At 54.6% G+C, this 12,811-nt stretch overlaps 1 protein-coding gene across 3 annotated transcripts in view; it reads left to right on the plus strand.

Moving 5' to 3' along the window:
* DLG5 (discs large MAGUK scaffold protein 5) overlaps positions 1-12,811 on the plus strand; it is a 122,256-nt gene that overhangs the window by 82,657 nt on the left and 26,788 nt on the right. For all 3 annotated transcript variants that reach the window (XM_045783697.2, XM_087862996.1, XM_045783698.2), the window contains exons 10-20: positions 1,374-1,506; positions 1,957-2,084; positions 2,753-2,928; positions 3,308-3,411; positions 6,357-6,449; positions 6,826-7,827; positions 8,584-8,707; positions 9,234-9,378; positions 10,798-10,910; positions 11,585-11,674; positions 11,982-12,132. In XM_045783697.2, coding sequence (XP_045639653.1) covers positions 1,374-1,506; positions 1,957-2,084; positions 2,753-2,928; positions 3,308-3,411; positions 6,357-6,449; positions 6,826-7,827; positions 8,584-8,707; positions 9,234-9,378; positions 10,798-10,910; positions 11,585-11,674; positions 11,982-12,132 — 2,259 coding nt within the window. The remainder of the gene's footprint in view (positions 1-1,373; positions 1,507-1,956; positions 2,085-2,752; positions 2,929-3,307; positions 3,412-6,356; positions 6,450-6,825; positions 7,828-8,583; positions 8,708-9,233; positions 9,379-10,797; positions 10,911-11,584; positions 11,675-11,981; positions 12,133-12,811) is intronic.

Raw genomic sequence — 12,811 nt, forward strand, 5'->3', positions numbered from 1 at the left:
GAGGCAAAGTGACACACTCTCTCCAGGGACCCACCTTGGGTCTAGCAAGCGATGGAATCAAATTAAGGTAAAACCTGGATCCTGGGGGCTTGGGCACAGGAGGAAGTTGTGCATTTTAACACAGCTGGAATTGCCTGGAACTTCTGAGAAAGTCAGCACGTCCGGATCTGTGCCTCCTCTTCGCTCTCTAACCGGTGCTGGGGAGGAGGCCCCCGGCCTGCAGAGGCCGCAGATGCCCCCGTGGGTGAGAGATGAGCGGGAGCCGTGAGCCTTAAACACACAGCTTCCGGCCGCGTGGGGCCGGTGGGAGCGTGTCCTGCGAAGGCAGCTTTGGGGCTCTGCCCTGAGGCTGAGTAGCATTCCGGAGCTGGCCGGTGCGAGTGCAGCCCAGACAGAGGTGTGGACCTGTGAGCATGTCCACTTGAGCGGGAACCAGGAGGCCGTCATGGGCTTGCCCGGAGCCCAGCGGGTAGCGCTGATGAATTGGCAAGGTCATCGGGGCACAGGTTTTAGGGTGAAGGATGTCAGGTGCAAGTCGCTGGGGGATGGTACAAGGTTTCTGAGTCTTTTTTCATCTCTTAACTGAGTCTTTCTGAGAGCTGAAGTTTTTTATGTTGGTCAAGTCCAACTTACTGATTTTTTAATTTTTAATGGATTGTATGGTGTCTAAGAGCCCTTAACCTTAACACTACATCTCAACGATTTTTTTCCTGTACTTTCCCTTTAAATATGTTACAGCTTGACCTTTTACATTTCAACCTGTGATACATTTTGAGTTAATTTTTATGTGAGTCATGGTGTCTGGGTTGGGGTTCGGTTCTTTTGCCGTGGGCGTGCAGGTGCTCCGCCACCACTGGTTGAATGCTGTCCTTCCTCGGCCGAAGTACTTTTGTACCTCTTGTACTTTGTGGGGTATTTCTGGACTCTTCATTCTGTCCCAGTGATCTCTGTGTCTGTCTTCCTGGCAGTTCCACACAGTCTTGGATTAGTGAAGCTATAGAAAAAGTCTTCAAATTGAGTAGAGTGATTCCTCCCCCTTAGTTTTTCATTTTTAGAATTGTTTTTAGCTCTTCTAGTTCTTCCCTTTCTTTCCCTCTGCATTTTTAGGATAGTCTTGTCTGTAGCCACAAAAAGTCTTGCTGGCATTTCCCGAGGAATTGCATTAAACTTCTGGTTAAATTTGGGACGAATTTGGGTCTTTTTTGAAAAACCCCTTTGAAAGCCCACTGATACCCAAGAAGCCCTGTGTGGCATGCTGCTTCAGATTTATTGGAAAACTGGCATCAAGTCCAAGAGCGAAAGGAGCCCCATTTAGCTTTCATGGTGACCTTTGCCTCCCAGGGGACCATCGCCATGGCTCTCTCTGTTCCTAGGGAGCAGATGGAGTCCCAGTTGGAGAAGGAGGCCCGGTTCCGGCAGCTGATGGCCCACAGCTCCCATGACTCGGCCATCGACACAGATTCCATGGAGTGGGAAACGGAAGTTGTGGAGTTCGAAAGGGAGACGGTGAGCTGCCTTACTGTCTTTTCTCCCCCGCTGTCCTGACTGGGTCTCTTCGGACGGGGTGGGAGAGGATGGCCCCCTTGTGGGGTTCCCCAGTTTCATGGCTGTCAGTTTGGGGGATGCGGCTTTTCTTCCCGGGGTGCATGCATCCTTTCCCTGCAGTTGTCCATGCTGGCTTCTGGCAGGTCAGTCCCCATGGCCTCCCCAGCGGCAGGTGCTGGCATAATGTGCGGAAGGCAGAGGGCAGAGCAGAGCCCTTCCACAGGGATGTGTGTCTGCAGCGGCTGAAAGGGGCCGACAGCAGCTGCTCCTGGGCTTCATCCTGGGGACTGTGTGCCCGGTGCGGCGTGGTGAAGGGCCAGTGCTCGCAGTGGAGCCAGTGGCTTGGGGTTTAAGAGTGACATGTTTCTAATCACTGCCATGTAAAGTGTGTGGCTGCTGCTCTTTTGACAGGAGGATATTGACTTGAAAGCACTTGGGTTCGATATGGCAGAAGGTGTGAATGAACCTTGTTTGCCTGGGGACTGTGGAATATTTGTCACTAAAGTGGACAAAGGAAGTATTGCTGATGGCCGCTTACGGTAAGAGTTGAGGAGGCCCAGGCTCTGGAGGGAAGGGGGCCCCTCCGACCCATTGTGAAGGACCCAGGGAGCCAGGTGGCAGTTAAATGAGCGCACCCCGGGGTCTGGGGGCCTAGCAGTCTCAGGCTTGCAGGCTCAGCTGCTAACATTGTTCTTAAAGGAGACTGTGATTCACGGGCGCCTGCGAGTCTCATTCCTCAGGCCCCAGGTGCTGCCCTTCACTTCTCTAGGTAGGAAAGGGCTCAGGTGTGGTTTGTGCAAGAGTGTAGGGTGTTCACTGCACACCCATTCCATGAAAGAGTAGCGATAATAAAGTACTTTTGCTAAGTACTGGGTTAAGCACTTTGAATAATCAATTCATTAATCTTTATAATCCTACGAGGTAGGTACTGTACTGCTCTTGCCCCCATCTTACAGATGAGGACACTGAGGGCCGGAGGAGGTAGGCCACACTGCTAGTAAGTGGTAGAACCAGGATTTGCACCCGGGTAGTCTGGCTCCAGCCTCTGTGAGTGTAGCCATTCGACCGTCCTGAAGAGGAAATCTGTCTGAGTGTGTATGTGGGGCACCCACTTTCTGGCCCTCGTCTCCCCAGACTGGAGCAGTGAGACCTGCCCCCCCGGTCCCAAGGCCTGTGAGGGCACTGACCTGGCTGTACCCCTCCTCAGGGTCAATGACTGGCTGCTGAGAATCAACGATGTGGACCTCATCAACAAGGACAAGAAGCAGGCCATCAAGGCCCTCCTCAACGGGGAGGGGGCCATCAACATGGTTGTGCGGCGGAGGAAGTCCCTGGGTGGGAAGGTGATCACACCCCTGCACATCAACCTGAGTGGACACAAAGGTAGTGGGCCTGCAGAAGTGGGCGGGGCGCCTCGCATGGCAGGGTCCCCCTCTCTGGAGCAGAGGGGCTGTGTGCGTTTTTGGGTGTGTGGTTCCAGAGGCACCGATGCTACTTAAATGCAGTGTGTGTGTTTCCCCGGCAGGGGGCCCTCTGGGTCCGGGTCTTGCTGGTCCCTGAGTGTTTGATTCACCAGAGCAGCGGCGACAGAGCCCCTGGGGGTTCCGACCTGGCCTGGGTGTTGGGATGGACAGGTTGCAGTCTGCGAACATTCCCTTCATAAGTTTATCTCACAGAGACGAGGTGGGGCAACCAGAGGGCCGTGTGACCGGAGTAGGCGTTAACTGGGACTGCCTGTGTCTGCCCTTCTTGGTTTTTGCAGACAGCGGCATCAGCCTGGAGAACGGAGTGTATGCTGCCGCTGTGGTGCCTGGAAGCCCGGCCGCCAAGGAGGGGTCCCTGGCTGTGGGAGACAGGATTGTGGCGGTAAGCCTAGGGCCGGGGCTGTCTGCCCCACGTGGACAGTTAGATGACATCTGGGAGGTTGAACAACAAAGTAACCAACAGAATTTTCACGTTCGCCTTGTTCTCTAATGTGAACAAACATTTTTTTTCTGTTAGTGTGTTTCTATTTTAGTAGAAATCAGGAAATACAGGGAAGGTTTGGGAAGGAAATAATCCCTCTTACTGCTACCACCTCATAGATAACCTTTATGAACATTCGAAATCTGTTTCTCTACAGCCTTTATCCCACATGTGACTATATATTTACATCAGTTTTTTTAAAAAGATTTACCTATTTAAGAGAGAGCGAGAGCGAGAAAGCGTGCGCTTGTGGCGGGAGGGGCAGAAGGAGAGCATCTCAAGCCGACTCCCCACTGAGCGTGGTCTTGGTCTCACGACCCTGAGTTCACGACCTGAGCTGAAACCAACAGTCAGACGCTTACCCGGTTGAGCCACCCAGGTGCCCCTATTTATTTCAGTTTTAAAAAGAAGATATCTGTATGTGATTGATTGATATTTTTTTGTATTGATTTTCTAAAAAATCTTTTTTATTAAATATTATATCCATTTATTTTTGAATTTCTTTTTTAATCACCAGAGTAAGACTTATGTGTCATAAAATACTCAAGCAATACAAAAATGTGTAAAGTGGTAGTCCCCTCTCTTCCCTTTAATCCTGCCCCTGGAGAAAAATCTCTGCCCCCAGTTGTAAGATGTGCTCCCAGCCAGACCATGGGTGCTCATACAAATCTGTCTACACAGATAAGGTTTTCTGGGCTTTGTTTGCTTTTTAAGATACAATAGTGGGATCATCCTGCTGTTCCACATCATGGATAGCTTTCCAAATTGACCCTCATTATTTTTATCTACCTCAGGGGGTTCTGAAGTTTGGTTATCTGTAGTTGAAAGCACGCCCCCTTGTGGACAGATACATTGTTTTCAGTGTCCGCCACCGCAGACGGCCCTGCCGTGGACTTCACCTGTGTGCACAGCCCTTTAGGGGACACCGAATGGCATCCCTGGTGACCAAATGCCTCAAACACTGTGAGATTACAGAGCCTCATTTAGTATTTCTAACGGACTTGTTAAAATGGAAGTCACACACTTTTCCCCAGCACACACACAAAATCCCAGTTGTACGAAGGCACACAGGACAGTAACTCTTGCTCTGGTTCTAGACTGCCCATCTGCCAGTTCCCACCCCAATGGCAACGACCCTTAACAATTTATTCTGGTCCCCCCCCCCCGAAATACTAAAAAACATTTGTATCTCCCCCTTTCCTCTCCCTGTCCCCCAGATGGGATCATAATATACTGAGCTGCTGACCTCCTTTCTTGTTTCCCGCAGCCTGCCCTGAAGGTTCTTTCGCATTCACATCGTTAGATCTGCCTGGGTCATGTCAGTAATTTATTAGCTGCTTACTCCTTAGCGGCAGCAGCTCAAGCCATTAACCAGTCCCCCCGATGGACAGTCAGGACATCTTTGCTTTTACAAGTAGGGCTGCAAGGCCGCTGCTACATCTGTCCACGGGGACCCACGGGAGTGTGCCACGGGGTGAATTCCCCGGGCGCCGGATTGCGGGATCCGAGGGCATCAGTATTTAACATTGGACATGGTCTCTCCTGGTGTGGTCAGAGGTCGTGGCTTTTTCGATCCTACCTGCAGGGGTGTGGGAGCTCATTGCTTCTCATCTTTGCCACTGTTTTTCAGATTTTGGGGGATGCCAGAATTTGAAAGCAATATGGCCATTGTGAAAACATTTTAAGATGTGGAAACGTTGTAAAGAAAAAAACAACCAGATGAATCCATCACCCCAAAATAATTTTTTTTAACTTTTGATTTTTGAAATAGAGAAATAACTCAGTTATGACATTAAGTAAATAATACTGAAAAATAGATAAGGTGGCGAAGGAAGTACGGTGAGGTCCTATGTACCCTTCCTGCAGTTTCCCCTGACGGTTAACATTTATGTGACTAATATCCAAACCAGGCGGTTGATAATGGAACTGTGCATGTGTCATTCTGTGTCATTTTATTGTCTGTGTCATTTTATTGTCTGTTTATTACCGTGTCATTTTATTGTCTGTTTATTACCGTGTTTTAAGTGACAACAACAACATAAGGTACAGAGCTGTTCCGCGGGCACGAAGATCGCCCTCGTGTTACCCCTTGACAGAAGCATCCACAGCCCTGCTCTCCTCCCCATCCATAACGCTTGGCAGCTAGTTTGCTCTCCATCTGTATGATTTTGTCACCTCGAGAACATTAAGTCAAATCGTACAGTGTGTGACCCTTTGAGATCGGCTGCTCCAGAGTGATGCCGTGAGGCCCACCAGGTGGTCGGGGCACCATCAGCGTGTTCTTTTTGTTGGTGGGCAGCGTTCCACGGCCTGGCTGCATCCCAGTCTGACCATTCACTGTTGCACATATGCTTGTTTAAAAGATTGCACATATCTGAGAGAAATGTGGACAGAGGTTCAGGCCTAAGGGATTATGAGAATCTTTGTGAACAGGGATGATACCTTCTCATCTCACCTGACACTTTATAGTTTACAAAGGCCTTCCACACCATGATCTCATTTTTAGTCTCCCGACCCGAGGGGCAGGCGTTCCGTTCTGTGCGTGAGGGAGTTCTGAGCCATAGTCATGCCTCACGGCGGCAGGCAGCAGCAGGGCCTGGCCGTTCCCCCAGGATGCTTGCTGCTCTCGTCCCAGTCAGACAAGCATCTGCCCCTAGCATGATTTTAAGGCTGTGTTTTCTTTGCCTCAGAAGCTGCTTAACTGGATTTCTCAGACCTTACTGGGGAGGGGCTTTTTCTCCTTTGCCAGCTCCAGACTTGGGCCCGTTAGAAGAACCAGGCCCACCGCCCGGAAAGCAGAGACCCTGACCTGGTGGTGGGCCTGATGGCTCTCTGTTTGGCCCTAGATCAACGGCATTGCCCTGGACAACAAGTCTCTGAATGAGTGTGAATCCCTACTACGTAGCTGCCAGGACTCCCTGACCCTGTCCCTCCTGAAGGTAAGGGCCCCGCCCAGCACCGGCTCTGCTCTCGTCGGCTGTGGGGCAGGCAAAGCCTCAGCTCCATACACCTGAGCTGTTCCTCCCCGTCGCTGGGAGTCCTTGAAAAAAAGGGAGTGATTTACAAAGTGCAGGGTGTGCGTGAACCCGGACTGGATCCTGCTTTAACAAAACAAGACATGAAGGACATTTTGAGGACAGTGGTATACATTCGAATCTGAACTGAATAATGAGGTGATCTTAGAGACCTGTTGGGCACACGTTGGGGGTGTGTGGCCCGTGCTGACCCTTGCTCCCCCCACAGGGACAACGCTTGCGGGCAGCGCCTGGTTCTGCGGTCTTACCCACTCTCTCACTCTCTGCAATCCCCACATAGGTGTTCCCTCAGAGCTCCTCGTGGAGCGGCCAGAACATCTTTGAGAACATCAAGGACTCTGATAAGGTGCTGAGCGCCCGAGCCCACGGCCCCGAGGTCCAGGCTCAGCATAAACGGAGCTTGTTGCAGCACAATAACTCCACGCAGACGGACATCTTCTACGCAGACAGGCTGGGACCCCCGGGGGGCAGCAGCTCCTTCCTGCACAAGCCGTTCCCTGGGGGACCCTTCCCAGTCTCCCCCCAGGCCTGTCCTAGCGCCTCCGAGCGCAGCCTGAGCTCCTTCCGCTCGGACACCTCTGGGGAGCGTGGCTACGGGCTGGTGGATGTGCGCAGCCGGCGACCACTGCTGCCCTTCGAGACTGAGGGGGGCCCCTGTGGGGCAGCAGAGGCCCCCCTGGATAAGGCAGACCCTGAGGGCTCCAACAGCGGTGGGACCTGGCCCAAGGCCGTACTCAGCTCCACAGCAGGGCCCGAGAAGCTCTCTGTTTATAAGAAGCCAAAGCAAAGAAAGTCTATCTTCGACCCTAACACTTTCAAACGCCCCCAGACTCCCCCCAAAATAGACTACCTGCTCCCCGGCACTGGGTCTGCTCACTCCCCCCAGCCCTCCAAGAGGGTGGGACCTCTGACGCCCCCAAAACCTCCCAGGAGGAGCGACTCCATTAAGTTCCAGCACAGACTGGAAACCAGTTCCGAGTCTGAGGCCACTCTGGTGGGCAGCTCCCCATCCACCAGCCCCCCGAGTGCACTGCCCCCTGACATGGACCCCGGGGAACCCGCGCACATCTCACCCCCTCGCAAGGGCAGGGTCCGTATTGCTTCCAGCTACTACCCTGAAGGGGACGGGGACTCCTCCTACCTGCCTGCCAAGAAGTCCTGTGACGGGGACCTCACCTCCCAGAAGATGGACGAGCTGGGGCAGAAGCGCCGTCGCCCGAAGTCCGCTCCGAGCTCTCGGCCCAAGCTGGCTCCCGTCACGATTCCTGCTCCGTTCCTGGAGGTGGGGCTCAGCCTCGGTGTGGGGATGCGGGCAAAGGCGTGGGGAGGGGCCCTGAGCTGGGGACCCCAGCCTTGTGCTTAGCACTGGCTCTGTTGCCTTCGTTCTAAGCACCTACCCGAGGAAAAGGGGAGTGGGGTGGCCGGTGGATGCCAGTGGGAAGGGGCCCTCCTTAGGAGATGGGAAAGTGATGTGGGGGCTGTGTGTGTGAATGGCGTATGATGCCAAGACGGGAACATTTTCTTGGGTGTGGTGTCTGGTTTACTTTTTTATCAAAAAGCTTTTGAACTCACACGACAAAAGCAAGTACGCGCACCTGCCTGGAGGGGTCCAGGGAGCCAAGATAGCAACCGTGAATCTGTCAGCCGGTAGCAGGAGGTGGGGGCTTGTTTCTGTGTGTGCTGTAGTCGTTTCTAGATGGGAGAAATTGCTGGGAGCTGAAGAACAAATCCATGAGGCTCTCTGCAGACGAAGACCCTCCCCCAGCCATGCAAGTTTTGAGCCGGATGCACTCATGCCTTCCACCTCCTGCACATAGTTCGTTTACTTGCAAGAACAGTCTTCTGTGTGGTTTTCTTGCAGAATAGTTTCAAAGGAAGTTCTTCCCTTCCAGGTGCATAAGGCAACATGAGTGAGCAGTGATCTCTCCCGACATCACATCATGTGTCCGAGTGGGCGAGCTAGTGCTTGCGGGAACGGACCTGCAGACACCTGTGCACGTCCATTTCCAGCCACTGTCTCTTGTCTTGGGTCCTGCAGGAGCAGAAGTTCAGCCCGGCCAGCGGGGAACTCTGCCCAGAGCTCCAGGAATGGTCTCCGTACTCGCCAGGGCACTCCAGCAGGCACAGCAACCCCCCTTTCTACCCCGGCAGGGCATCTGTGGGTGAGTCGTTGAGGCGGGGAAGAGGGTACATGGTGGGCTCGCAGGGCTGCCCGCTCCCAGGGAGAGTGGGGGTGGTCATTCAAGGTGCCACTGTGTGTCCTCAGCCCAGAGGTTCAGAGAACTAGCAACGGCCACCCTGTCTAGGATGTTCAGTCTTTTTTTTTTTTTTTTTAGATTTTATTTATTTATTTGACAAAGAGACAGCCAGCGAGAGAGGGAACACAAGCGGGGGGCGGGGGGAGAGGAAGAAGCAGGCTTCCAGCGGAGGAGCCTGACGTGGGGCTCGATCCCAGAACGCCGGGATCACGCCCTTAGCCGAAAGCAGACGCTTAACGCCTGCGCCACCCAGGTGCCCCTAGGATGTTCAGTCTTATATCAGAACATTTCTTAGCTTTTCAGGGCACCTTTTTTCCCATAGCAGCCTGAGAAATAGGAAGCAATAAGGCGACTTCTCCCATCTTCCACAGGTCTGTCTGGGGCTGGCTGGGTGCTTTGGGGTGATTGTTCTTACCCAGCCCATTTCTAGGCACCGTGCCCCGGAGTATGACCCCGAGCACCACTGTGAGCTCCATCCTGAGGAACCCCATCTACACCGTGCGTAGCCACAGGGTCGGCCCTTGCAGCTCTCCGCCTGTGCCCAGAGAGGTCGGCCCCCAGGGTTTGCATCCCAGGTATGCGAAGTCACCCCGCACCTCCCTGCACCCTGGGTGGCCAAGCCCACGTGCGCATAAAGGCAGTGGTGCACAGAGTGGCCCACGAGCAGAGAATTGTCCTTGCCTAGCCCGGAGGGGCCTGGTTAGAGCAGCACTGGGGCCCCAGGAAGAGTGAACGCTAAGGATGCTCTCTTCATTCGCCAGCACGGAGCTTGAAGAGGTATTTAAAGAGAGAGAGAGAGATGGCAGCTGGTGCTTAAGTGCTCATGTGCCGGGCACTGTGCTGGGACCTTTGTAAACCTTGTCTCATTTAACGGTCACAGCAACCTCGTGAGCGAAGGACTGTTGTTGTCTCTGTTTCGTGGATGAAACTGAGCCTTAAAAGGTGAACGGACAGGCTCAGGGTCACCCATTCATTCACTGAGTTGTTTGGCAGGTATTAATTGAGCACCTACTACGTGGCATGGACTGTTCTAGTTCCAGGGGGATACGCAGTGGAGGGCTAAATCATTGAGCTGCTTTCCATGGGGTGTTTCTGTTGCAGTGTGGGAGGCGGACAGAGGAAAGACGGAATGGTACCCGGTGGTGCTGAGTCGCTCTGAAGACCGCACACAGGGCGGCTAGCTAGGCTGTGACTTGGAAGAGGGTGGAGAGTAGCCTGGGTGGAGGGGAGGGCCCTGTGGAAGAGGGGAGGGGGATGCTACTGAGTTCAGGAGGCTGAGAAGAAGCCAGCTGCACAAGACCTGGGTGGAGTTCTCAGGAAGGAGGGCCATAGGGGCCACAGCCCAGACCCTTGGGAACAGTGTGCTGGGCTTTGGGACAGAGTGGGGGAGCTTGAGCGGCTACAGTGAGTCAGGAGGAGAGCACAGATCCTGTAGGGCCTGCAGCCATGATTCAGAGCTTGGACTTTTTTCTAGTCTAGGCTTTAGGTGGGGAAGAGACATAGTCTCATTACACAGCCAGGAAAGGACATCGTTGGGTCTAATCGTAGGTCTGCCTGAGGTGGGTGAGGCCTGGGTTCTTTGCCCTCCAGCATCCTAGGCAGCTCTCCTGAGTGGGGTGTGCAAGTCCCTGTCTGAGGTCCTTGATGCCCATCCAGCCTCTCCCACCCATCCTGGATCAGAGGCTCCACTTTTTTGGGCCCAGACAGGGTGCAGAGCCTGTTTTTCGTGGTGGAAGCCCTTGCTCCCGGTGAGCCGAGGCCCAGTCCAGGGCTGAAGGAGGTATGCCACTCTGTGGGCACAGCAGGACCTTTCTCGGTGGGCAGGGCCCTCGTTGATGCCGCCTCTGAGCATGTCAGTGCACTATCCCCAGCTAACGGCAGGCGGCTTCTGTGGGCTCCGGGAGGCCTTGGCCTAGGCCTGCTGCTTGTTTCTCCCCAGTGGCCATGTCCAGTCCTGGTCTTCCGAACACCTCACCTGTCTGGTTTTCTTGCAGCGTCCAGCACCAGGGACGCCTGAGCCTGGATCTGAGCCACAGGGTTGGCAGCGACTACTCAGATATGAGAACCTCCCACGGGTCCAACTCTCTGCCCTCCAGCGCCCGCCTTGGTAATGGTGCCACTAGAACCTTCTCACCATAGTGGGGCACTAGCCTTATTTCCCTCTCTACCTGCATCCTTGCGGCTAGACCTCCAGGTGGCCTGCCCACAAGGGCCCTTCTCTGCTCCCGGTGCCGAGGGTGTCCCCATGCTGCACTGGGAGCCATATCCTTCGGCCTTCTGTGTGTCCTAGGCTTTCCCTGCCAGCCATGCAGCTGTTCCCGGGGACCCCTTGGCCCACGAGCCTCGCTCCCTGTCCCTGAGCCTCGCTCCCTGTCCCTGAGCCTGTCGGTGATTCTGGGGGTTTGTACTGCTGTTCACTCGTGGGGAAATGCAACCCAGAGGTAGAGAGCAGCAGTCACCTCACAAAGAGACTCAGACGGCACCGCTTCCAGCCACGGGGAGTGGGGGCAAGCAGTCCCCTCTGTCACTTGGGGGCTGGGCATGAGGTTTGTGTGATCCTGTTCTGGAACAGCCCAGGCCCACACAGTTTACGCAGAACCTGGTATTGAGTATCTGCTTTTCTTGACTGGTTCACACTTAGGCCCCCTTGGGGGTAAGTGGCAGGGCCCGCTTTGCATTTGTCGTGACTGCGCCTCTTTCCTAACTACTGACATGGTCGCGAAGGAGTGCGGGCGGTGTTTAATCCCAGGCCTGAAGTTTTGTCCCCTCGTGGAACCGTAGGGTCTTCGAGCAACTTGCAGTTCAAGGCAGAACGCATTAAAATCCCGTCAACGCCAAGATACCCCCGGTCCGTCGTGGGCTCCGACAGAGGTGAGAACTCACACTCCCGTCCTTGCCTGCCAGCTCGCGCTGGCCCCATGGTGCAGCGTCTGGGTGCGGTGTGTAACTACCACCTCCGCTCAGCCAGTCCGTGCAGGCTGGTTGAGCCCGGCCTCAGCCTGGTGACGTGGAGCTAGATAGAAAGGCCATGTGGAGCCCAGCGCCTGAACTAGAGGCCATATGGTGTGGCCGCAGCGTGGAGCCACGTACCTAGGTTGTGTCTCCCTCTTGGTCTGGGCCACGGGGGAGCAGAGATGTGGATTGCAGAGCCCGGGTTCCTTTGCACCTCTCCCGACAGGTTCATTGTCACATTCGGAATGCAGCACGCCTCCGCAGTCGCCCCTGAACATCGACACCCTGTCCTCATGTAGCCAGTCCCAGACCTCAGCCTCCACGTTGCCCAGAATTGCTGTCAACCCTGCGGCCCTCGGGGAATGGAGGAAGGACAGGTGAGCACACCTGGGCATCTGTCCCGTGGGCACGGCAGTGAGGGGCACATCCCTCCAGCAGGCCAGGGCTTGGTTGAGGGAGGGGGCTTGTTCGGAGAAGCAGCAGGTGCATTGGAGGGTTCCAGCCGAGTCGATCCCAGGGCGAGACTGCTCTGCTTCAGGTCACCTAGCGTTCTCTGGCGTGCTGCCTCAGCCCTGCACGAGGAAGCCCTGCGGGTGCATGGTGCCAGGAGGTGGGGTGCGCACAGATGGCAAGGTGAGGAGCGGGGTGGGCTCCTTCCACAGGCTGTGCACGGGAGGGGCTGAGCTGCGGCAGATGATGCCAGCGGCCACCTGGCCGTGATGGTGTGGTGGCACCATTCACTGCTTCCTGGCCCCTGATGAAGCACTTTCATGTCCTAAGTCATGAAATCCTCACAGCGACCCCGTCAGCATCGTGCATCGTCATCGTCATCCTCATCGTTGGTTCTCTTTTACAGATAAGGAAACTGAGGCCAGAAAGTTGGAGTGACCTGTCTGTGGTCACATGGTTGGCGACTGGCCTACCTTCCTTAGAATCAGGGCTCATTCTTATTCTTTGCTTTTTGGCTCCAGAACACAGCTGCATCACTTGTCCCCCTCATTCCCAAGCTTTTTATTATGAAATAAAACATACCGGAAAAAAAATGTATATAAAGTG

Source organism: Ursus americanus, chromosome 6 (genome assembly GCF_024610735.1).
Source record: "Ursus americanus isolate L20-20 chromosome 6, mUrsAme1.1.p, whole genome shotgun sequence".
Classification (NCBI taxonomy): domain Eukaryota; kingdom Metazoa; phylum Chordata; class Mammalia; order Carnivora; family Ursidae; genus Ursus; species Ursus americanus.